The sequence below is a fragment of the Exophiala oligosperma genome, assembly GCF_000835515.1.
Source record: "Exophiala oligosperma strain CBS 72588 unplaced genomic scaffold supercont1.11, whole genome shotgun sequence".
Taxonomy (NCBI): domain Eukaryota; kingdom Fungi; phylum Ascomycota; class Eurotiomycetes; order Chaetothyriales; family Herpotrichiellaceae; genus Exophiala; species Exophiala oligosperma.
This window is the reverse complement of record NW_015622828.1, coordinates 328,849-348,638: the sequence shown is the minus strand read 5'-3', so window position 1 is coordinate 348,638 and position 19,790 is coordinate 328,849. Positions and strand designations below refer to the sequence as shown.

At 49.5% G+C, this 19,790-nt stretch overlaps 10 protein-coding genes across 10 annotated transcripts; 6 read left to right on the top strand and 4 right to left on the bottom strand.

Moving 5' to 3' along the window:
- Positions 1-344: 344 nt before the first annotated feature.
- On the bottom strand, positions 345-786 carry PV06_09838 (uncharacterized protein). The gene is made up of 2 exons (XM_016411315.1): positions 594-786; positions 345-543 (listed from the first exon to the last, which is right to left on the bottom strand). Exons 1-2 carry the CDS (start codon positions 719-721, stop codon positions 432-434), a joined length of 240 nt encoding a protein of 79 aa, XP_016258069.1. The 5' UTR covers positions 722-786; the 3' UTR covers positions 345-431.
- Positions 787-1,065: 279 nt separating this feature from the next.
- Positions 1,066-2,545, bottom strand: PV06_09837 (uncharacterized protein). Its single transcript, XM_016411314.1, has 3 exons — positions 2,112-2,545; positions 1,641-1,987; positions 1,066-1,542 (listed from the first exon to the last, which is right to left on the bottom strand). The coding sequence occupies exons 1-3, from the start codon at positions 2,317-2,319 to the stop codon at positions 1,171-1,173; spliced, it is 927 nt and encodes a 308-aa protein (XP_016258068.1). The 5' UTR covers positions 2,320-2,545; the 3' UTR covers positions 1,066-1,170.
- A 168-nt stretch (positions 2,546-2,713) lies between these two features.
- PV06_09836 (calcium/proton exchanger) lies at positions 2,714-5,836 on the bottom strand. The gene is made up of 2 exons (XM_016411313.1): positions 5,347-5,836; positions 2,714-5,293 (listed from the first exon to the last, which is right to left on the bottom strand). The coding sequence occupies exons 1-2, from the start codon at positions 5,348-5,350 to the stop codon at positions 3,417-3,419; spliced, it is 1,881 nt and encodes a 626-aa protein (XP_016258067.1). The 5' UTR covers positions 5,351-5,836; the 3' UTR covers positions 2,714-3,416.
- Positions 5,837-7,489: 1,653 nt separating this feature from the next.
- On the top strand, positions 7,490-9,450 carry PV06_09835 (tRNA(Ile)-lysidine synthetase; the record flags this gene model as incomplete). Its single annotated transcript, XM_016411312.1, has 3 exons — positions 7,490-7,655; positions 7,710-7,883; positions 7,931-9,450. The coding sequence occupies 3 exons, from the start codon at positions 7,490-7,492 to the stop codon at positions 9,448-9,450; spliced, it is 1,860 nt and encodes a 619-aa protein (XP_016258066.1).
- Positions 9,451-9,940: 490 nt separating this feature from the next.
- On the top strand, positions 9,941-11,087 carry PV06_09834 (uncharacterized protein; the record flags this gene model as incomplete). The annotated part of the gene is made up of 2 exons (XM_016411311.1): positions 9,941-10,327; positions 10,374-11,087. 2 exons carry the CDS (start codon positions 9,941-9,943, stop codon positions 11,085-11,087), a joined length of 1,101 nt encoding a protein of 366 aa, XP_016258065.1.
- Positions 11,088-11,397: 310 nt separating this feature from the next.
- PV06_09833 (uncharacterized protein) lies at positions 11,398-13,853 on the top strand. The gene has a single exon (XM_016411310.1). It carries the CDS (start codon positions 11,547-11,549, stop codon positions 13,617-13,619), a length of 2,073 nt encoding a protein of 690 aa, XP_016258064.1. The 5' UTR covers positions 11,398-11,546; the 3' UTR covers positions 13,620-13,853.
- A 223-nt stretch (positions 13,854-14,076) lies between these two features.
- Positions 14,077-15,390, top strand: PV06_09832 (uncharacterized protein). Its single transcript, XM_016411309.1, has one exon. The coding sequence runs from the start codon at positions 14,321-14,323 to the stop codon at positions 15,239-15,241; it is 921 nt and encodes a 306-aa protein (XP_016258063.1). The 5' UTR covers positions 14,077-14,320; the 3' UTR covers positions 15,242-15,390.
- PV06_09831 (uncharacterized protein) lies at positions 15,381-16,072 on the bottom strand. The gene is made up of 3 exons (XM_016411308.1): positions 15,972-16,072; positions 15,792-15,908; positions 15,381-15,709 (listed from the first exon to the last, which is right to left on the bottom strand). Exons 1-3 carry the CDS (start codon positions 15,972-15,974, stop codon positions 15,518-15,520), a joined length of 312 nt encoding a protein of 103 aa, XP_016258062.1. The 5' UTR covers positions 15,975-16,072; the 3' UTR covers positions 15,381-15,517.
- Positions 16,073-16,723: 651 nt separating this feature from the next.
- PV06_09830 (uncharacterized protein) lies at positions 16,724-18,124 on the top strand. Its single transcript, XM_016411307.1, has 2 exons — positions 16,724-17,158; positions 17,209-18,124. Exons 1-2 carry the CDS (start codon positions 16,853-16,855, stop codon positions 17,461-17,463), a joined length of 561 nt encoding a protein of 186 aa, XP_016258061.1. The 5' UTR covers positions 16,724-16,852; the 3' UTR covers positions 17,464-18,124.
- A 144-nt stretch (positions 18,125-18,268) lies between these two features.
- Positions 18,269-19,766, top strand: PV06_09829 (uncharacterized protein; the record flags this gene model as incomplete). The annotated part of the gene is made up of 2 exons (XM_016411306.1): positions 18,269-18,939; positions 19,076-19,766. The coding sequence occupies 2 exons, from the start codon at positions 18,269-18,271 to the stop codon at positions 19,596-19,598; spliced, it is 1,194 nt and encodes a 397-aa protein (XP_016258060.1). The 3' UTR covers positions 19,599-19,766.
- Positions 19,767-19,790: the final 24 nt, after the last annotated feature.

Genomic DNA, 19,790 nt, shown 5'->3' with positions numbered 1-19,790 from the left:
AAAGTTCTCAAAAAATTATTTCTCTGCGGGGAATCGCGCCTGCGATCAAAGGCCGCGCTACCACTCTGGGCATAGTTTGTGCTCACTGCGAGGAGCCTAAATACTCCCCAGTAGCCCTTACAATCTCTAGATTAATAGGGCAAGGATATCGCCGCTTTTGGTGCTTAATCTCTAACATCACTTCCACTACTCCGTAAAAGAGGACTCATTCGTCCCATCATTTCCTAGGGTGTTCTGGAGCACATTTGACGGCAGATCTCTACGTCAAGACGTTATTAAAATCCCGAAATGGAAGAAATGCACGTCGTGCTCGCGTCGTGAGGGTCCATGATGAGATTTGATCATTTTCAAGGAGAGTTCTATTTCATATAGGTTTGGAAGCAATTGCATCAATCCACAAAATCTCAACCTCCCAAGATATTCCCAGCTTATCAACGCTTCACGGGATTCTCGACATCTACGTACTTCTTCTGGGTCGCCGAGTACCCAATTGTGGCAGGCATTGGTGGGAGATAGTCTGGGTCTTCAGGCGATAGACCTTCACTTTGTGAAGTCAGCTAAAGTCGCAGCCTGTTGGGTATTCGATGTCTCACCGAGTTGCAGTCCTTTTGGCCTCCTCATTGAGCTTCTGGACCGATCTTTGAGCCTCGCGCTCAGCTGCGGCATCTTGGCCACTCTCGTTCAGAGGATACGAATAGTTGTTAGTTTTGCGGCTTGACATGCTTGTGCCGAACAACGACCTGCTCAGAAAATGAATGTCTTAGAACGAAGATACTCTTGTATCCGTGGAACCTACTTTGTGTGGTCTCACGATCTGTCCTCGAGCGGGTGTGGCGTCTTTATACAGAGGTATAAATAAACCATCAAAGAGCCAGAGCCGCCAACTTGGACCATGCAGGCAGCGAACAATGGTGTTTCGATGCGTTGTCTAATGCGACTCGACATGTGGCTCCTACTGAACGCTGATTCGCAGCTCCACCGGTTAACGACCACACCAGCATTAGTGCTTATCTACACATGCTGCAGCTCATGGGTTTTCTGCTGCGACAGTCTTTGCCCTGAATCAGTGCCATATTTGCTGAAGGATACTGTATCCGGGACTTTACCTCCAGGGCTTACACGAACAGGCGCTGCACTTGTTCAAAGAAAGACAGGTCGTTGAAGGCACCCTCACACCATCACGATGAGGCCAATGACTCCGAGCAGCGCCCAACACCACATTCCTCCCACTACCAGCTCATCTGCTCCATTGTCCTTGCCACCATCGTTGCTACCTTGACCCTGATCCGGACCTCCACCACTCCCACTTCCACCTCCGCTACTTACAGTACCTCCCAGGAAAGGCTGGTTCGCTGGTGGACTGATGCTCTCGTCCTGCAACCTCTGACTCTGGATGGCGTTGCCCCTCAGACTACACAACGGCCGGCCACCACTCCCACTCAATTGGCTCTTTGCTGATATGCTGTTCTTCACGTCGATCGGTAAGTTGAAGATAGTGTAGAAGTCGGTATCGTTGGCACGGAAAGACTCGTGGATCGAAATCTGCCGCGAGATTTAAGTCAGCACCTCCCCTGTCTGCTGTCGACGGTCTCCATGCGAAGGAGAAGAAAGAATCAAAGACTGAGATTAGGGCAACCGACATTATAAATCCCTCTGAATCCTCCTCCATCACCATTCCCGACCAAACAATCCGGGTATGCCCAGTTGACATGTTTGACGGTGCTGCTCGGTTCCCGGCTCATGATGGGTTCACAGCCCGCGTTCGCCCATCCTTCTTTCGTCACTCGCCCACAGTCAAACTCCTCCGGCTCGAGAGTGCTGGCATTGTTCCAGCCCACGCTCGTGCCGTTGGAGATTGTCAAGTTCAAACCTGTGTCATAGCTAAACAGGAATATCGTGATGTTGTTGATCCCCGTATCGAAGTTTCGGGGATAGGGAAAAGTCAAGCGACCTGATCCCGAAATGTCGATTGCAACCTGGAGAGAATCTGTATTACGGCCATTGATTAGCACAAGCAAACTGTATGCGATTACAGAGTAACAAGATCGTGGATCCGTTCGGCCAGAAAAGAAGCATGGGACAGAAAGGAAATTCGGCAAAAAGACACATACCACCTCCCTCGGGTGTACCAGGCTGCGGCGCATCGACAATGGCCAACCCAGGCGTAAAGATTTGACCATTGATTATCGTAAAGTCTTGATCTGAACCCGAACCCGAATTCTGATTGTCCTGCGCCTCGACGAGTCCGTCACAAGCGCCCCGCAACAACAAGAGTCCCAAAAGCGACACGAACCAATCCGTCAACCGGAACTTGATCATGTTGTGCAAAAAAACAAAAGCTTGTCGTGACTATGTGACTTTGTAGCAAATGGCGGTGATACTCCGTCCTGTGTCCTCCGATTAGCAGCGGCGCAGATGTTAGGTACTTAGTCATGGTCCGCGATTGAAGTCAACAAATACCGATTTTGGTTGAAAAAAGAAAAACCCCCCATGTTCAAGAAAAATAGGAAAAACACACAAACTCTTCACGGAGTACTTTATATCCGTACATGGTACGGAAGTTGGAGGGCAGCGGGCAAAACGCCCAAGAAACTCGACGTCCGTGGCGAGCCGTGAAACACCGGGTAAAATCCCTGTCCAATTTCCTTTGATACTGCTTTGATACACTCATAACTCTGAAGTCAGCAACTTGGTACAGACAGACATACACACAACAAAATCTAGGGGGTTACTTATTGAATACTAGGCAGAATGGACATCATTACAAGTTGTATCATATTGAGAAACCTCCATTGTTCAGGGTTCTGCGAAGTATGAAAAAAAGGTCATTAGGGCGCGAGGCGACCAAACAAAAATTAAAGTACATGTTCACAAGTTTTCCCACGCCAGGTCGACGGCGTCAAGTTCGGGCTCGAAGCCAAGCCCTCATTTGGAATTCTTCGTAGCGTAGGCACTTTTGTACCTAATGCAGCGTGCTACCCTCCCTGTAACCCCATGCCTTCATATCCGCCTCCCGAGTAGAAGAGAAAAGTGCTTGCGCCCGTACAAAATCTTGGGAATTGCTCAGAGAGAGAAGTGGTAGTAGGTATTCATATATGAGAGAAATGTCGCCTCAAACGAGTCGAGTCTGGTGGTCAACTAGTTAAGGACATCCTTGGATGAGCAGGCCGAGTGGATATCAACAGGTCGACGATTTGATTAGGCCAGTGTTATTTTCCACAAGCTCTCATGAAGGTATTCTGTTGGAAAGCGCCATAGCCATCTCGTCCTGAGATCTGTACTATGAGTAGCGTGGGAACGATGACCCGAACGATACATGTTTGCTTTGACCTGAAAAGTGTCGAATCACCGAAAGCAGAAGTCGGTCTGCGTGACGATGATGCTGTACTGAATCTGCTGATAGGCCACTTGTTGTTTTAAGAATCAGCCGGGCAGTCACTGAGACCAGGAGCAGTCGGATAGAACCATGCTGCCACTGCGATGATGATGTATAAAATCATCAAGAGAACACCTTCCAGCCAATGTGATTTGCCATCAGCGATCAGGTAGTTCACGAGCAGGACTGCAACAAACAGAACAGCAATCTGGAAGCCGTCAAAGAACAAAGTCATATCGTCCTTGCCGATAATCCAGCCAAGAACCACCACAAAGGGCAATACCAGTAGAGCGATCTGCATACTTGAGCCAACAGCGACACCAATGGCAAGATCCATCTTGTCCTTGACAGCCACCGTGACTGCGGTGGCGTGTTCGGCGGCATTTCCGACGATGGGCAGAAGGATCAAGCCGACGAAATTCTTAGAGATACCGCCTCCACATGTGATCGCGTTGATGGAGTCAACCAGGTATTCGGCATTCAGTGCAACCAGAACAGTGGACACAGCTAGAGTCGCAACTGCCACCCAAACGGATAGATTGGGCTCTTCGGGTTCCTCGCTCTCATCTTCTTCAACAACAGCATCCCTTTCTTCTGGTGTTCTACGTCGCATGCTCTCCGGAAGGACAGCATTCTTAAATTTCTTGCCCACCTGTCGCTTGCGATTCTTCTCACCAGGGGTGTTATAGATGGCTGCATGGCTTTTGAGTTGAAAGAACAGGTAACATCCATAGACGATCAGCAGGAGAATGGCGGTGCCTCGGCTGACGGCGGCAACACCAGGCTTGGGATTCTCCGTGGTCGCATTGTCATTGCCAGTGCTGCCGTTCGACGTTCTCGCCCATTCCTCAAAAGCCGTGGGAATGATCAGACTGCTGACGGCCAAGAACAGCAGACTGGAAGCAGTTTGAGCCACTGTCAGGTTGAATGCTTGTTCGATACGGTTGAAGCCGCCAAAGAAGAAACACATTCCCATCACCAGAAGGAGATTGGACAGCATACTGCCAATGAGAGAGGTCTGAACAATCAACACCTGATCTTTTGCCAACGCGATGATTGAGACAATCAGTTCGACAGCATTACCGAAAGACGCATTGAGTAAGCCACCAAGGACTTCACCAACTCGAAGAGCAATCTCCTCGGTGGCGTAGCTTAGCATGGCTGCCAGAGGGATGATGGCGATGAAGTTGATAACGAAAACAGCGACGGGATTGACGTGTGCATAGTAAACTGCAATGCCGACTGGAGACGCGATCAAAAGGACATTGATCCAAGAGTTGAATAGGGTGGCGTGGAGTTGACTCGATACCGTGAATTTCTTCTTGTTCTTGCCGTTATCGTCGTCGTTGTCTGGTGATGAATTCTTGGTGAAAAGTCTTCTGATACCATGTGTTTCTGTTTTTGAAGCGGTAGTCCGACTGCGGACGGGATTTGACTTTCCAGAGTCAAAGGCATTTCCATTGATGTATGTGTCGGTGCTCGATTCCGCACGCTGAGGATCGTTATATTCCTTGGGTTCCCGTTCTGACAGGTCAGGACTCATTGCGCGAGGGATTTTGATTTCGTCACCGGGAGGATAGGGTGTAGTAGCTGAAGTTGCACCTGGTTCGGTTTCAGCATGGCGCTGGTGTTGCCCCCTTCTATCAACAGGCGTCCCAAGCCTGTAGTCGTTCGGATCATCCGTAAGTGTGGGTTTGAGAGGAGAGCCACCGCCTTCGTCCCCGTTTGTTGGTTTTGAATTTTGTACGATCTGTCGCCCCGGTCTACGATCTTGCGCCTCGCCATCTTCCATTGTACGCATGGAATTCTGCCTCGTATCTGGCCTCCATTTTGAAAAGGGATTCTTGAACTTGAAATTAGAGGTGTCGTTTGGGTCATCGTACCAGGCGGCATACTTCGCCTCGCGGCGGTATTTGTCTGCAGGTGTCAGTTAGACGAGAGCCCGCTGGTGCAAATGCGGTGACACATACGCATAGTGAGTCGGGGTACCTATGGTCACAGCGATATTGCTGAAGATCAGATTGCTTTGAACAGACCCGAGTTGTCTTCGGCCAGGAAACCAAGCCTAAAGTAATCAAGATGGGACAACAGAGACGGAGTGTTTGTTTGCTGGCAGGAGGCGTTATAAGGAATGAGGAATAAGGAATGCGTTGTGGTGTGCTTCAGTTAGTGGACAGCCAGGTTCGACCTTGTTGCACAGCCCAGCGAAGGCTTTATTGCGAATGGACAGAACAGGGGATCTTCTGATGGTAAATCAAGGCACGGTGACCAAACCGCAAATACAGAATGACTGAACCAACGCAGGAAGGGAAGGTCAATGTGCAAGAGAGAGCAGAGCGTTACTACATCGTGACGAGATGCATTTTGGCAGCTGGCGGTGGAGGTGGAAGTGAATGACGGCACCACCCACCAACAAACAACGGACACCAGATCAGTTCTCTGGACTCCGTAACAAGCAAGCCACATCCAGCAGGGGCCCGTGTTTCTGGGAGACGTGTTTCAGCAGAGACATCTCCTGTAGACAAACAGGATGGGATTTTCGGGGCATGCACAATGATGCAAATTGACCGATCTCTAGCTGCCGACAGGCCATTGGGGCTCAAGGGGCCTAGTGGCGTCTACAAGAGGCGCTAAGAAACCAGGTCTCTGCGCTGGCTCGATTATGGCTGTGCAAGCCATTGACCCGCCCTAGTGCTGCAGGATTGGAGTTGCTATTCTACTCGTATCAATTTCCTTCTTCAGGGTTCATGTGCGAGATCAGGATGAGGATATCATGGCTGAAGAGTAAGCGCTACATTGAGATCTTGTCTGTACTCAAGATTGTGAAACAAATGCATCGGCCTTCAGACATCACTGTAGATGAAGCACGGAGGCCGATTCAGGGTAAACGCTGTGGGTCGGTGTGATATTGTTTGCATTCCGTACGGTCAGATAGTTAAATCGTTAGGCTTTCTCGGCGATCATCTGGGCATACAATGGGCATTTCTTGGGCCCCTTAGGGTGCGATATGCTTGATTGCTTGTCACTTCTTGGGCATGCCAATCTCTCGTTTGGTGGGCATCGGGCCTGCAACCATGCATTCTACGACCAATTAAGGCTTTTTAAGCACTGCTGCCAAGAGCGCCCGCGCTGCCCAAGGATCCTTGAAAACCACTTCCATGTACACGCTCGAGGCGAATACCTTTCGCCGTTCCCAATCAGTTAACGTTTTGGACTCATCTTTTTTCGGCTTGGAGGTGGTTCCGTGATATACAGTAGAGCCGCGCCGTCAAGACGTTAAAACCCCTTCTACAATATTACGGTACGGAGTAGGAGCATATTTGCGCCACAGTCCTGCACCGCCATCCGAGAAGGATAGACAGTCCTGGCCAATCGCTTAGCATTGTCCCTGGCATGGTACAGCTTTTTGGTGGACGATCAATGAGGCTCAGTACGCATACACGGTACTTCAAATTTGTTGCTGCCTGTAGGTATGCAACACGGTCTTTCCCTGAGTGAGCCCTTTAGCCCGTGAAGCCAGGGGACTATGATTACACGCAAACCAAGGTGAAGTACATAGTTTCAGACAGGTGTGTCCCTGTTTCAAGAGAATCTCTAGAAAAAGGTCAAAGTGCTCCAGAACTTGACAGTCCAACGACCGAAAATAATTCTTCTCTACAATGTCAAGGGTGCCTTCAAAAATATGGACAAAAAACCTCACTGTGAGAATGAGTAGACGCATACAAAAGGTGTCGCTAAAACCAGGTCAAGAACTGCAGCACGTAGCTCGAGCTACGAGCACGAGCTACATTCGGGCCAGGCCAATACCGATGACTAAGCAATATACGGCGATTCTAGAGAACATCAAGCGTAAAATTTCTAGTTAATTCCGTCCGCAAGGGCATACCGTAGCTGTTTCACAATTTCACTACTTTTGAGCGAGAATTGGTTGGGGTAGCACGGACTATCAGTTCGACGGTCAATTTTGGGCACTGTTGGCACAATATTAGTAGTCAACAATGAGCCTCGATGAGCTCAATGAATATAGATGGGAGTGGTTGAGATTCAGTCAAGATCTCAACCTACCTTTGCAGAAGGCTTCAGGCCCGGAGGGCCGAGTGCCTAGTTTGAGTGATGGCAAAAATGAAAAACCTATTCAACATACCTTTGCCTGCGAGGAGATTACCACAAGTAATCAAGGCCGTATCTCCAGTAACAACTGAAGAACTCTTGCCCTGTCTAGGGGGGCTCAGGACTAAAGGCATCTCGAACCATGGCACTCAAAAGCCTTTATCTGTTGGTATTCATGATTCGTGTCTTCTTGCCTCCCTACTCTCCTACTAACCTCGTGTAGGCGTTTGTGTCAGTGGCGGTCCCGATTCTATGGCACTGGCATGGTTATTGAAGCAGATATCCATGGTTGACAAACGACTGCAGATCGAGCCGGTTGCATTCATTGTTGATCATAAAGCGCGTGAAGGGAGTCGAGAGGAGGCCGAATTCGTCGCCGGTGAGCTAGACAAGCTTGGTAAATGAGAATCATTCTTGAAATGTATGGTCATTGACGGTTGCCAGGCATAGCAAACCACATCCTTACGATAAGCTGGCCGGGAACTTCGAAGCCTTCTCAGCTATCTGATTTCGAAAATCGTGCTCGAGAGTACCGTTATCGTTTAATTGCTAAAGCAGCGATTGGGAGAAACATAAGGCATCTCTTCGTTGGCCATCATCAGGATGACCAGTTTGAGACAATCCTAATGAGGTTACTCCGGAATGCGCCTACTGGTTTTCTTGGTTTGCAAGGCATGGCAGCTAAGACAGCAATCCCTTGTTGCGAGAGTGTTCGGGGCGCTCACGAATGGCCTGGTTATGAGAGCTTCTCACAGTGGATTCGAAATGGAGACACAAACACCGATCTGCGGCAAGCTGAATTAGCAAGTGCGTCAGATATCAACTTTCAGAAGCTTGTGACTATGCCACGCCCACAAGGTCTTCTGGTCCATCGCCCTCTCCTGGATTTTCCAAAGTCAAGACTTGTGGAGGTCTGTGACACCCATCATATCAATTATGTCAGAGACAAGACCAACAACGATCCGACTCTGACAATGCGCAATGCCGTACGATATCTCAGATCAAATCATGTGCTTCCGCAGGCTTTGCGTACGAATTCCATTCTGGGACTGGGCCGATGGGCACAAGATAGAACGCAAGCTCTGGTGAAGAGAGGTACAAATCTCCTGAATACTCTTCAAGATTTGAAATTCGACCTTCGTTCCGGTGCATTGACTGTGCGAATCCCCCAAGACTTTATTCTGGCCTGCGAAGATGACCCTGAGGCCACGGCTAATGCCTTGGCTCGTCTCACGAACGTGGTGAGCTTTCAGCCCAGGGATTCTGTACCAACGGTTATACCGTGGCAAAATTTGCACGAATTTCGCCAGCAAAATCTCTCCCAAAAGTCGCACTCGATGACAGTCCAACGCGCTTTTCTCCAAAGACTAACGGATCATGCTTTAAGAGAGGAGGGAGGCGTCGTATGGAGGCTCTCAAGGCCCCCAATGCGCGCTGCAGAGATTGAGCTAGCTACGACAAAATTCACTGTTCCCGAACGATATGAGATGGAGTCTGCTATACAGAAGGAGAATCGTTGTCTTACTCTCGGCCAAAGAGGCTTGTGGTCAGCCTGGCTCCTCTGGGATCATCGCTACTGGATTCGCATCAGGACCAAAGACATCCATACTCTGGATCAAATCGAAATACGGCCTTTTCAGAAAAAAGACGAGTTGAATTTGCAGCATAATCTCGGGGACGACAGATACGTCTTTCAAAAAGTGTTCGCTAAAGTAGCGCCAGGCAAGTTGAGGTATACCCTTCCTGTACTGACCTGGCAGGGAAACATCTGCGCCTTCCCGACTCTAAATTTCCTGATCCAAAGCCAGCTGTCAAACAGTGCTATGCCCCTTCCTGCGCAAGGCCCATCCCTTGGATGGGAAATTTGTTTTAAGAGCATCGACGAGTATTTCCTGACGGAACGGAAAAAGTCGATAGGATGGATCGAACGTGAGACCCACAACGACGATCTGCATCTACCTTAGGTGCCCTTTCCATCTCCTACGTTGACACTTGTCCTAATAGTGCTTGACGGCCACCTGGACGTTGGCACATATCGCTGCACTTGATACCTAGGCAACTTTTGGCTGCGGCCTCGATGAACTCGGAGAACATCGATACACGTTGCATGTCGCTAACTTTTCGACACAATAATCAACCGCATGGATGCATATCGCGCGCTCATGTGATCACACTGCCCGGGTATCGACCGAAGCCATATGATTGAGTACGAGTACTTGGTACAAATAGAGCAATTCTCGACGAGATTCCCCGCATGCATGATGGGCTTCGTCATACTCATCCGCGATGCGAAGAGCGAGGTGGAGAGGTGGAGACAAAACGGCAAATCGGACATGGGAGCCTCGGTCCTGTCGCTGGGCTAATGTCCCATATAAATGGTCAATGGTCTCATCTATCATCTGCGTCTGCTAGCAACGATCCAGAAATTTCTTGAGTACAATTTCGTATATCGAAATGGCTACTGAAGTAACACCGGAAGCTTTCACTGCTCCGACGCAGACTTTTCGTGATATGCCCCTATTTCCGAACGATGTGCCAACCGCACCTCTTCTTCGGTTATCACTGGCCAAACTGATCAATCGTGATCACGATGAGATCAATCGATTTGTGAGGGCTTGCGAAGACTTGGGATTCTTCTATCTGGACCTTTCTGGTCCCGGCGACTCCCTCCTTGCAGACGCAGATCTACTTTTCCAGGTCGGCGAGCAACTTTTTGATCTCCCCGTCGATGAAAAGAAGAAGTACGATTTTATGCACAAGAATAGCTACTTTGGCTACAAAGGTTTCGGTGCAAACGTAGTCGACAGACATGGCAATCTAGACCGCAATGAATTTTACAATGTGAGCATGTCGATGTGCCCGTACATCACGAACTAAAGTTGGTTAGGTATCAAAAGATGACATGCTCGGCCTCTCTGACCCTTGGCCGGCTCCTGAAGTTTTGAGCTCGAGGCGTTCCCTGATGCAGTCATTCATCACATCAGCACATGGTATCGTCACGTTGGTGCTGACACTGCTCAACGACCACCTGCGCTTGCCGCCGGGGACTCTACAAGACATGCATCGCTTAGAAGGCCATTCAGGGGATCAGATTCGATTCATCAAAGCGCCACCACAACCGATGGATGATAAAAGGACAGCATTGGGTGAGCACACTGACTTTGGCAGTGTGACGGTTCTTTTCAACCGACTCGGGGGTCTTCAAGTCCTGCCACCAGGTCGAGAAGCCCAGTGGTGCTATGTGAAGCCTCTACCCAATCATGCGATCATCAATCTTGGGGACGCCATGGTCAAATTTACGAATGGTCTACTGAGATCAAATATACACCGGGTAGTCTCGCCGCCAGGCGAACAAGCAAACTACACAAGATATTCGCTCGTGTACTTTAATCGACCAGAGGATGATGTTATGTTGAAGAGACTCGATACGAGCGAATTGATCCCGCCACTCGAGAAAGATGAAGTCGAGGAGGAGATCAACAGTAAAGACTGGATCATCAGACGAGCACTTGGACATCGGCATGCCATTCGAGGCGATAAGGCCTTTGATTTTGACAGTATCCGAGGCACTGAAGAAAAAAGCCAGAGAGCGTACCTTTGAGGTGGAGTATCTCTATGCTGCCAGACCTTTATTCCCTTGCTGTAGCTATTCTGATTCCATAGGTGAATGGCCGTGGAGAACACGAGACCAGCTGCCTATTGTACAGCACCGCGTAACAATATCTTTGTCTGACTCTCCGAATTAATTCACGCATTCACTGCAATTTGTGCAGATTCTGTCCTGGGGTAATTGTCAACAAATCAAATGACAATAGTAACGCTAAGTTTAATATGGTATAGCATTTCCGCGCACAGTGGAGCGTCGAAATCATTTTTCCAATATTATTTTGCAGTGTTAATAGTGGTGGCACTGACAATTCTTCACTTTTACCAGACGCTCTTGTTGCTGCCTTCTTCCTCATGCTTGACGAGCGAGGCTGTCGATTTTTCTTAATTGTTGAGTATATCGACCTCGTCTCTATCGTCCCATGATCCACAGAGCCTTCTTACGACTCCGGCCATGTTAGCCCCGCCATCTCGTCGGCCTGCTCTGCCGACTAGTATTTCAACTCCTAGCCTCCCATCGAACAAACCCCTCAGATCACAGCCTCAGACCATTCAGCGAAGACCGACCTTGAAGCGCTCTATCGATGAGACAAGCTTAATGGACCGCCCCTCCAGCCCATCAAAACGCTCAAAGGTCATTTTTGATTCTGACGTTGAGATTGTCTCCGCCGATGACGACGAAGACCTTGATCCTTCCTTGGTGAAAGAAACAGTGCGAGCTGCCATCGAGAGACATCGTCTGGGTCACAATGAAGAATATGATCGTCTGCAGACGATCTTTGGCACAAGTCCTGGGAAGCCAAACGCACCTTCCACAAAAGTCCTCAAGATTCACCTCCAAGCGACACTTGCCAACGTGACAGGACTCACAAAAGACTGTAATCAGTTGGTTAACGCCATCCTTTACAGCGAGTGGATCGGCAGAGAAGATTCATACTATGCACTCTTTGTCAGATTTTTGAATAATCTGGCTGCCGCGCAGCGAGGATACCAGCACAAAATCATGTCTGTTCTGGTAGATTTGCTGGGGCCACAAAAGACAAGAAGAATAGGGTCAGCAAAGCCAGTGAGACAACCCACAATTCATCGAAGAGTGCTGCAAGCCCTCCAACATATCACACGCAATGTGCCCACCGCGCCTGCAGCGTTGGCCGATCGAGTCTCGTCCAGGCTGGAATTTGATTTTCAGAAGGCAGAAGACCGAATGACGTACATCAGAAACTTCATGGCAATGATCCAATTTGTGCCAGAGTTGACCTCCGACATTCTGACCTGCGTCATGAGAGAGCTCATCAAACTTGATGTTGCCGTTCAAGTTGACCTTGATGAAGAGGATGACGATGATGCCGAAGACGAGCTCCTGAGCCACATGTCATCATCACAGACACTTGTCCCTGGTGCGAATCAAGACATGCTTAAGAGCAGTCTTGATGAGGACAATGACGATGTCAGCACCACCGATGACGAGTCCGATATGGAAGAAGATGAAGACGTGGACTCTGCTACCGCTCGCAGGCAAAAACTGAAGGAGGACATCAAACAGATCGATCTGATCATGGACATTTTGTTTCAGTATTACGCGAAACTGACGACCTCAACTACTCTTCAGACTCGCGACACAGCCTTGGAGCAGCTCATCTCGCAATTCCACACCCACATCCTACCAACATACCGTGCTCGTCATCCCCAATTTCTCATTTTCCACTTTGCTCAATCTGATCCTATCGTGGTGGACCGTTTCGTCACTTCATGTGTTGCTATCCTTGTCGACAAGAAACAACCTCATCTCCTCCGACATAGCGCGGCAGCGTACTTCTCAGGCTTCGTTGGCCGTGGCAGACATGTATCCCCTCAAGTTGTCCAGGATTGCCTGGAACTACTCTGTGATCACTTGACTGTCCTACGCAGATCTTACGAACCTACCTGCCGGGGACCCGATATCAAGCGATTCGGCGACTTCTACGCTGCATTTCAGGCGATTCTGTACATCTTTTGCTTCAGATGGCGCGACATTGCTTCGGCCAGCTCCGATTACGACTCGGACTATGACGTCGACGAGGATGAAGTCGAGACCTATCATTTCCCTGAGTCTCTGCGAGAAGCCCTCCGCGGAGCCATGGACTCGCCTCTGAACCCTCTGAGGGTGTGCACACCGGTCATCGTCGAGCAATTTGCGAAGCTCACCAACGCCCTCCGACTCTTCTACGTCTACCCCAAGCTTGAAGAGAACAAACATGTTCGTGTGACTGGTTATTGGCGCGGTATCTCGGATTTGAGTATCAGTAACCCAGATCGTGATACAAGTTGGGTTGGAGACAATGGCATGCTTGAAGGGTACTTCCCCTACGACCCATACCACCTGCCCATCAGCAAACATTGGATCGAGGGTGATTACGTTGAATGGGAGGGTATTCCAGGTGAAGAGGCGGAAGACACGGATTCAGAGTCTGATGCGGGAATGGATGTGGAAGCTACAGATGAGGATGATGACGAGGACGACGAAGATATGGAGTCTGACGAAGAATGAGTGTATGTTTTAATATCGACTCACCTTCAATGTCTGCTGGAGAGAAGAAGTTTACGACTATGATGAGATCATACTACACGGCCATTTCTGTTGCGTTCAAGCGAAAAATGTTTTCCAAAAGTAGCGAACATGACGGCGAAGGATATCTAGAACAGAGAAGATGGATCTGCAGACGACTGCAAAGATACCTAAGTTTCTAGCATGGACGCTTTCATAGCAAAAAAGACTATTCCGTTCTGACTGTTCCAATTGTCTCGGTGTCTCTTCTCACTCGTCACATGCTCATACTAAGCAAGCATACCTATCTGGGTACGGATTTTTAGCAGATACTCGTAGCCTCATGTGTACATTTTAGGTATTGTATAGAGTGCAACCCCGCATTCACAAAAATTGGAGTAAGAAATCTGAACCATTTTTTTCCGTCGACAGCGCTGAGGACTTATTGCTACGCCTGATAAATTATTCTACTGAACATATCGACCAAATCTTGAATCTCTTAGTTGTTTGGCATCTCTGGTTGAGATTTTAACCAAACAATTGTACTATCCTCCTGCCTTCATAGTGTTGATTGCGGACCCTTTCGCAGAAGTTCTGGTCTTTACACAACGACACTCGCAATCATCATACACCCTCTCTCCCCTCTGAAGCCTCACGACAAAGAATCTACACCTTTCTAAGCATCTCCCAAAGTCACAGCCAACATGCGCGCCAAACGAAGCAAGAAGTATCGCAAGATAATGTCCAACTATGCCATGACCTTTGCCTTCCGCGAACCCTACCAAGTCCTCCTCGACTCGAACTTCATCCGCACATGCCACAGTTTCCACATGCCTCTACAGAAATACCTCGACAACACCCTCCACGGCGAAAGCAAACTGTTCATCACACGATGTACGCTCGCGAAGGTCATGGCGGACTTTGAACGCACCCGACCCGAAGGTTCCAGACAGAAGAGACCCGACTTCCTCCCTCCGCCCACCGAGGTGCCTCTACGGTACTGTAAACACAAGGACGACCAGGGCGAAGACGTCGGCGAGGTTGAGGAAGCACGTTGCCTGCTGGATTTACTGGCTGGACAGCCGCACGGCAATGAACAGCCGAAGAACAAGCAACACTATATCCTCGCGACCGCGGACGTGGACGACAAGGAACGGCGGAGAAAGGGCTTCATAGATGTTCGTGAGCGGGCGCGCATGATCCCCGGTGTGCCCATCGTGTACGTGAAGCGGAGTGTGATGATACTCGAAGAGTTGAGTGGGACGAGCGAGGGTGTGAAACGGCGGGGGGAGAAGGAGAAGTTTGCAGAGGGCCTCGTCGGGTTGGACAGGAAGAGAAAGCGCGGTGACGGGGACGATAGCGAGGACGAGTTGGACGAGCTTGCGCAGGAGCTGGAGAATGAAGGTGCGGGAGTGAAGTCGCGAGGCACGAAGCGAGCCAAAGGACCAAATCCTCTGAGTGTGAAGAAGAAGAAGACCAAGACGGCAACAGAGGGGTCAGGGAAGGATGGACATGGGGAAGGCCAGACTAAGAGGCGGAGGAGGAAGCATGGTGTGAAAAGGGATCAAGAGCAAGGACAGGATGGACCCGTTGCGACTGTTGCGACCGTTACGACCGAGGCATGATATACGTATACGGACGGCAAAAAGTAAACCCTCTGAGGTTCTGAATGGGATTCGCACATTTGGCGTTTGTGGATGGTTGCGATTGAAGCTTTCAAGGCTCTTTCACGCGAGGAAAGGAAAAAAGAAAAGCATGACGAGATACCCTTGTGCGAAATGAATTGAGATTTCAATTAATGTTCCTTTCCCTACTACACTGCCCTCTCTTCAAGTCATACCGTCCTCGTACATTGTTTGTTTTGTTAATTTTTTTATTTTCGACCACAAACCGTCCTCTTTCTATTTTCCCAGGAACGCCTTCCCGTATATGAACAGGCCGGTGGCGGCGAGAACGCTCAGACCTGCCGGGAGAGGTTTTCCAGTCTTGATGGCGCGAGGGATACTGCTGCCGGCTAGGATGACGGATGCGAGCAAGGCGAGTTCGACACCGTATGGTTGGCGTTTCGAGATGCGGTAACCTCCCAGGCCGTACTATTTGACAGATATGCGTCAGGACGAGTCGGAGACGTGGAGACAAGTATGTCAAAGGGAAGAGGTGCACGGGTATACATACCAACGCTCCTACAGTAAGTCCAGCTGCGATGCTAGGTACTGATCCTGTCCGGACGTAACCCGTCACTCCACCGATCGAGGTGAGTGCGGAGATGATGTACGCTGGTGTTTCGGAGGCCTGTAAGTAAGGAAGGGAGTTAGTGAACGAATATGGCGGCAGAGACATCGTGTAGGTACGAACCATGATGATGATTGTCTCGATTGTGCTGTACAGAGTATATAGGAACTGTGGCTGGAAATCAGACAGCAGATGTTTCGTACAGTGGTGGGACGTGATGTACCTTACGAATATGAGTAGGAGTAGTGCCAATAAAGTCGGCAATGATGCAATCCGAGGCCCGACTACATAACTGTCCCGACCTATACTCCGTACCTCAAAGTATATAGTTACAAGTGTTGGAACATTTTATTCTTCTTTGCGTCGCGCTTCTGAACTTGTGGGAATGCTGTCCATTTATTACCGACTTTCCTCCAAGGATCTGTCATGACAACACGCAGTTTAAGATCATCACTCTGTTGGCGCATCCCGATTTCCAGTAAGTCTTTTGCAAATGGCGATTGGAGCACGATTCTAGGAGACCAAGTATAGCGGCTACTGACGTGAGCGTTGTACATACTGTCCAAATAATATACTTGGACGAATAATGTGCGGTCTCCGACAGGGGCTAAAGTCGTGGATGGATGCTCTAAGGCTCAGTTGCTTGTTGCGCCTCAAGACACAAAGATAGCCGGGTCAAGCTCCTCAAGTGGACATCTGCCATGACTGATCCGGTGATAGACTGTATCATTGTTTCCGTCACTAAAATACTTTCCACTGTACTCCGTACTTGCCAGTGGGCATAGCGATTACTTGTGGGAATTGAGGTGAGGCTGAGTAAGGGCGGCGTTGACTATCTTCCCAGAATGGGTCTGACCTTGGCAACACGTTGCTTCAGGACAAAGTGACATACCGTGTAGTCCGTACTGCATACGAGCAGCGAATATAGCCTTGGACTGGACCTCACAGCAGTGCCCTCACAGACCTTTCATCCTTGTCATATAACACACAGAAAACATTTCGCAATGGCGAAGAAACCTGCTGCTCATTCGGCGGCCTCCAAAACCAGCACACCCGTCGCCGCAGCCAAACCTCCTCCAGCAGCACGGACTGCCTCTGGTTCCATCTCAACACCTTCAGTCACTCCCTCCAAACCTCTAACTGCGACGTCACTCTCTCCCCGATCTTCTCCGCAAGAGATCATTGTACATGTATGGAATCGATATCTTCAGGACACCCCATCGCGGACGATGCTGCTCGACACCTTTATGGTTTGGCTCGTGGTGGTAGGAGGCATTCAGTTCGTTTACTGCGTCTTGGCTGGCAACTACGTATGCTTTCTCATGCTTGTGGGCTAAACCAATGCTAATCATATGCTTAGCCCTTTAATGCCTTCCTCTCGGGTTTCTGCGCTGCAGTAGGCCAGTTCGTCCTGACAGCTTCTCTACGAATGCAAACGTCCGAACGACCACCCGCTGGTGCGTCCACAACAGCAAAGAAGACCACATCAAAAACGGTAGACGCAGTCAGTGGAGAGTTGGTGGAAGATGGAAAGGTCAGCACCGAGAGAGCCTTTGCCGATTTCGTCTTTGGCAGTCTGATCCTCCATGGCTTCTGTGTCAACTTTATCAACTAAAAGGCGGGAGGAAATGGGATTTGACATGAGCGCCATGTACACCACTCATCAGCAGGAGCTGAAAAGTGGACATCCATTTCGGATATACATGGATTTGCCAGAGATTGACGCAAATTGCTCTGCCGAAACGTCCATATCACCAGCCGTTGGTCGCACTGCGGTACTCAAGATCAGCAGGACAACTTCGTTGCCGATTCCAAGGCCAAAGTAATGCTAGTCATGAGACGACCCAGTCATTCATCATTGGCTTGGGCCTCACATCGGCGCGCACAGCTGGCCGAGCGGAAACCAACATTGTGTTCGGTTTTCGATGTATGATTATGCAGAATTTACCCCATGATTCATTTTGTCCTACGAAGATATGGGAATCCCGTCTAAGGGAGTTTTAGATGAAGATCTTCTAGTCAGACAGACCCCTATTCATCATACATATGGAGTACGGCACAAGTGGTGTTTTCAATCCTAGAGTTGAAGTCAGCGATGACCACACGACTGACTTAGACTTTCCAAAAAATCGGTTGCATCTATTCGGGCGTTTCTCTTCAGGATTTCGATAGAGTCTCATGTTGCTACGTGGGTGATACTGGAATCGATAGGGCTAAGAGATCTGAAACACGCAACCCCAGATCCTGTTTCAAAATGCTTACTTGCCGAAGCCTTCATGAACAAACATCGAATTCCCACAGTTCTGGAGTGATTTGTCTTTCCCGATGTTCTAATGCTTGCTTTTGTTTTCTGATTTGCAAGAGTTGTCGCCGTTTCGATTTTGCCCGTTTATTGAACGTTCTTTTCGCTGGTCGTCATAATGAAACCCGAGCTGGTCTCGTCGATCTTTACCTTGATCTGTTTTCTCCCTTTCACCTTTGCGCAAGAGCAGGACGAAGAGAATACCATTCCTTCAGAAATAACAGAATCGTTTCATCCATGGTCCTATGCGCCAATATGCACCGAGCCCCTCAAAGCGCTTGGTGGTCCGCTATGCGTTTACACAAATGCCACGTTCGCCAATGGCCGCGGTATCTCCATTTTCACGACACCCAAGATCTCGGAATCCTTTGCTGCTGAGATTCCTTTCCACGACGACAATGTCCTGGCCGAGCACGGAATCAACGACCCTCATGGCGACGAGGCTCGACCGTGGTATGTCGCAGACTTAGCAGGCAAGGGTAAGGGCGTGCTGGCCAAGCACGAACTTCGTCGTGGCGACCGCATTACTGCTTACACTCCCTATATCCTCGTGCACATGGAGAGCGAGTTTACCGTCGACGAGCGCGAAAAGTGGCTGAAAATGGCCATCAGGCAATTGCCCGAGGCCAGCCAGGAACATTTCTTCAGCCTCGCCACGATCTGGAATGAGAAAGGGTATGAAGCGCAAGATGTGATCAAGGCGAATGCTTTCGAAATGCAGGTCGGTGGGGTGATGCATGTCGGCGTGTTCCCAGAAACGAGCAGGTTGAATCATGCCTGTAGTCCGAAGTACGTGTTTCCCCCCCCCCCTTTTTGTCCTTTCCGCTCCCCTACCCTCAATGCTTTTGGACCTACGTCGTCACGATGCGGGTTCAAAATGGGTCGAAATGTCGATTCATTGTCAATGCTAATGATTGCATTGTAGTGCTCAATACTTTCTCGAACCCGGTTTGTTGACGCATTTCGTCCACGCTTCGAGAGACATTGCACCGGATGAAGAAATTACCGTCTCGTATGCGCCCCCTTTGCGATTTCACGAAACCCGTCAGAAGTATTTGAAAGATCACTTCCACTTTACGTGTGACTGTCCACGTTGCCAGAATGGTTTGGCATCCGATGACGCATTACACCAAATCGACACACTACAGTCCAGCCTGGGTAACTGGACGCCCGAGTCGACGGCCAGCGTGAAGAAGGCGGAAGAGTTGATCCGCTTGTACAAGCAGGAAGGCCTCGAGGGATTCCTGGACACCGCGTACGGGTACGCCGCCCTGACGTACAATGCCGTCGGTAGCGTCAGGGGTGCGAAGAGGTATGCCAAACTGGCGGCCGAGTCGGCTGCTTTGAAGTATGGTCCTTCTTACAAGGACATTGCTACGTGGAAGGACCTGGAGAACGATCCGCAGGGGCATGTGAGTTGGATGAGGAGGAAGTTGGCACGACTTTGAAGAGAGACAGATTCTATGGACACGATTCCTTTTTTTGTGTAGTGTTTTGTATAATGCTGGCTGGGCGTTAGTCAGTATTTGAGCAGTTCATCTGGTGGATGGCATCGGCCGGTGGCATATGGCTGCTTGGGAGTGGTAGTCCAGGTGTAATTTGGTCCTCAGTAATCGATTTCATCCTATCTCTGTGAGTAT

Bases quoted from the DNA above. Each gene is read 5' to 3' on its own strand.
- PV06_09838 (XM_016411315.1), bottom strand. From the start codon at position 721: ATGTCAAGCCGCAAAACTAACAACTATTCGTATCCTCTGAACGAGAGT. The intron at 544-593 runs GTGAGACATCGA...GACTTCACAAAG, and splicing joins GCCAAAAGGACTGCAACTCG to TGAAGGTCTATCGCCTGAAG.
- PV06_09837 (XM_016411314.1), bottom strand. From the start codon at position 2,319: ATGATCAAGTTCCGGTTGACGGATTGGTTCGTGTCGCTTTTGGGACTC. The intron at 1,988-2,111 runs GTATGTGTCTTT...GCCGTAATACAG, and splicing joins TGGTACACCCGAGGGAGGTG to ATTCTCTCCAGGTTGCAATC. The intron at 1,543-1,640 runs GTCGGTTGCCCT...ATCTCGCGGCAG, and splicing joins GATTCAGAGGGATTTATAAT to ATTTCGATCCACGAGTCTTT.
- PV06_09833 (XM_016411310.1), top strand. From the start codon at position 11,547: ATGTTAGCCCCGCCATCTCGTCGGCCTGCTCTGCCGACTAGTATTTCA.
- PV06_09832 (XM_016411309.1), top strand. From the start codon at position 14,321: ATGCGCGCCAAACGAAGCAAGAAGTATCGCAAGATAATGTCCAACTAT.
- PV06_09831 (XM_016411308.1), bottom strand. The intron at 15,710-15,791 runs GTATGTATACCC...TCTGTCAAATAG, and splicing joins GACTTACTGTAGGAGCGTTG to TACGGCCTGGGAGGTTACCG.
- PV06_09830 (XM_016411307.1), top strand. From the start codon at position 16,853: ATGGCGAAGAAACCTGCTGCTCATTCGGCGGCCTCCAAAACCAGCACA. The intron at 17,159-17,208 runs GTATGCTTTCTC...TCATATGCTTAG, and splicing joins GCGTCTTGGCTGGCAACTAC to CCCTTTAATGCCTTCCTCTC.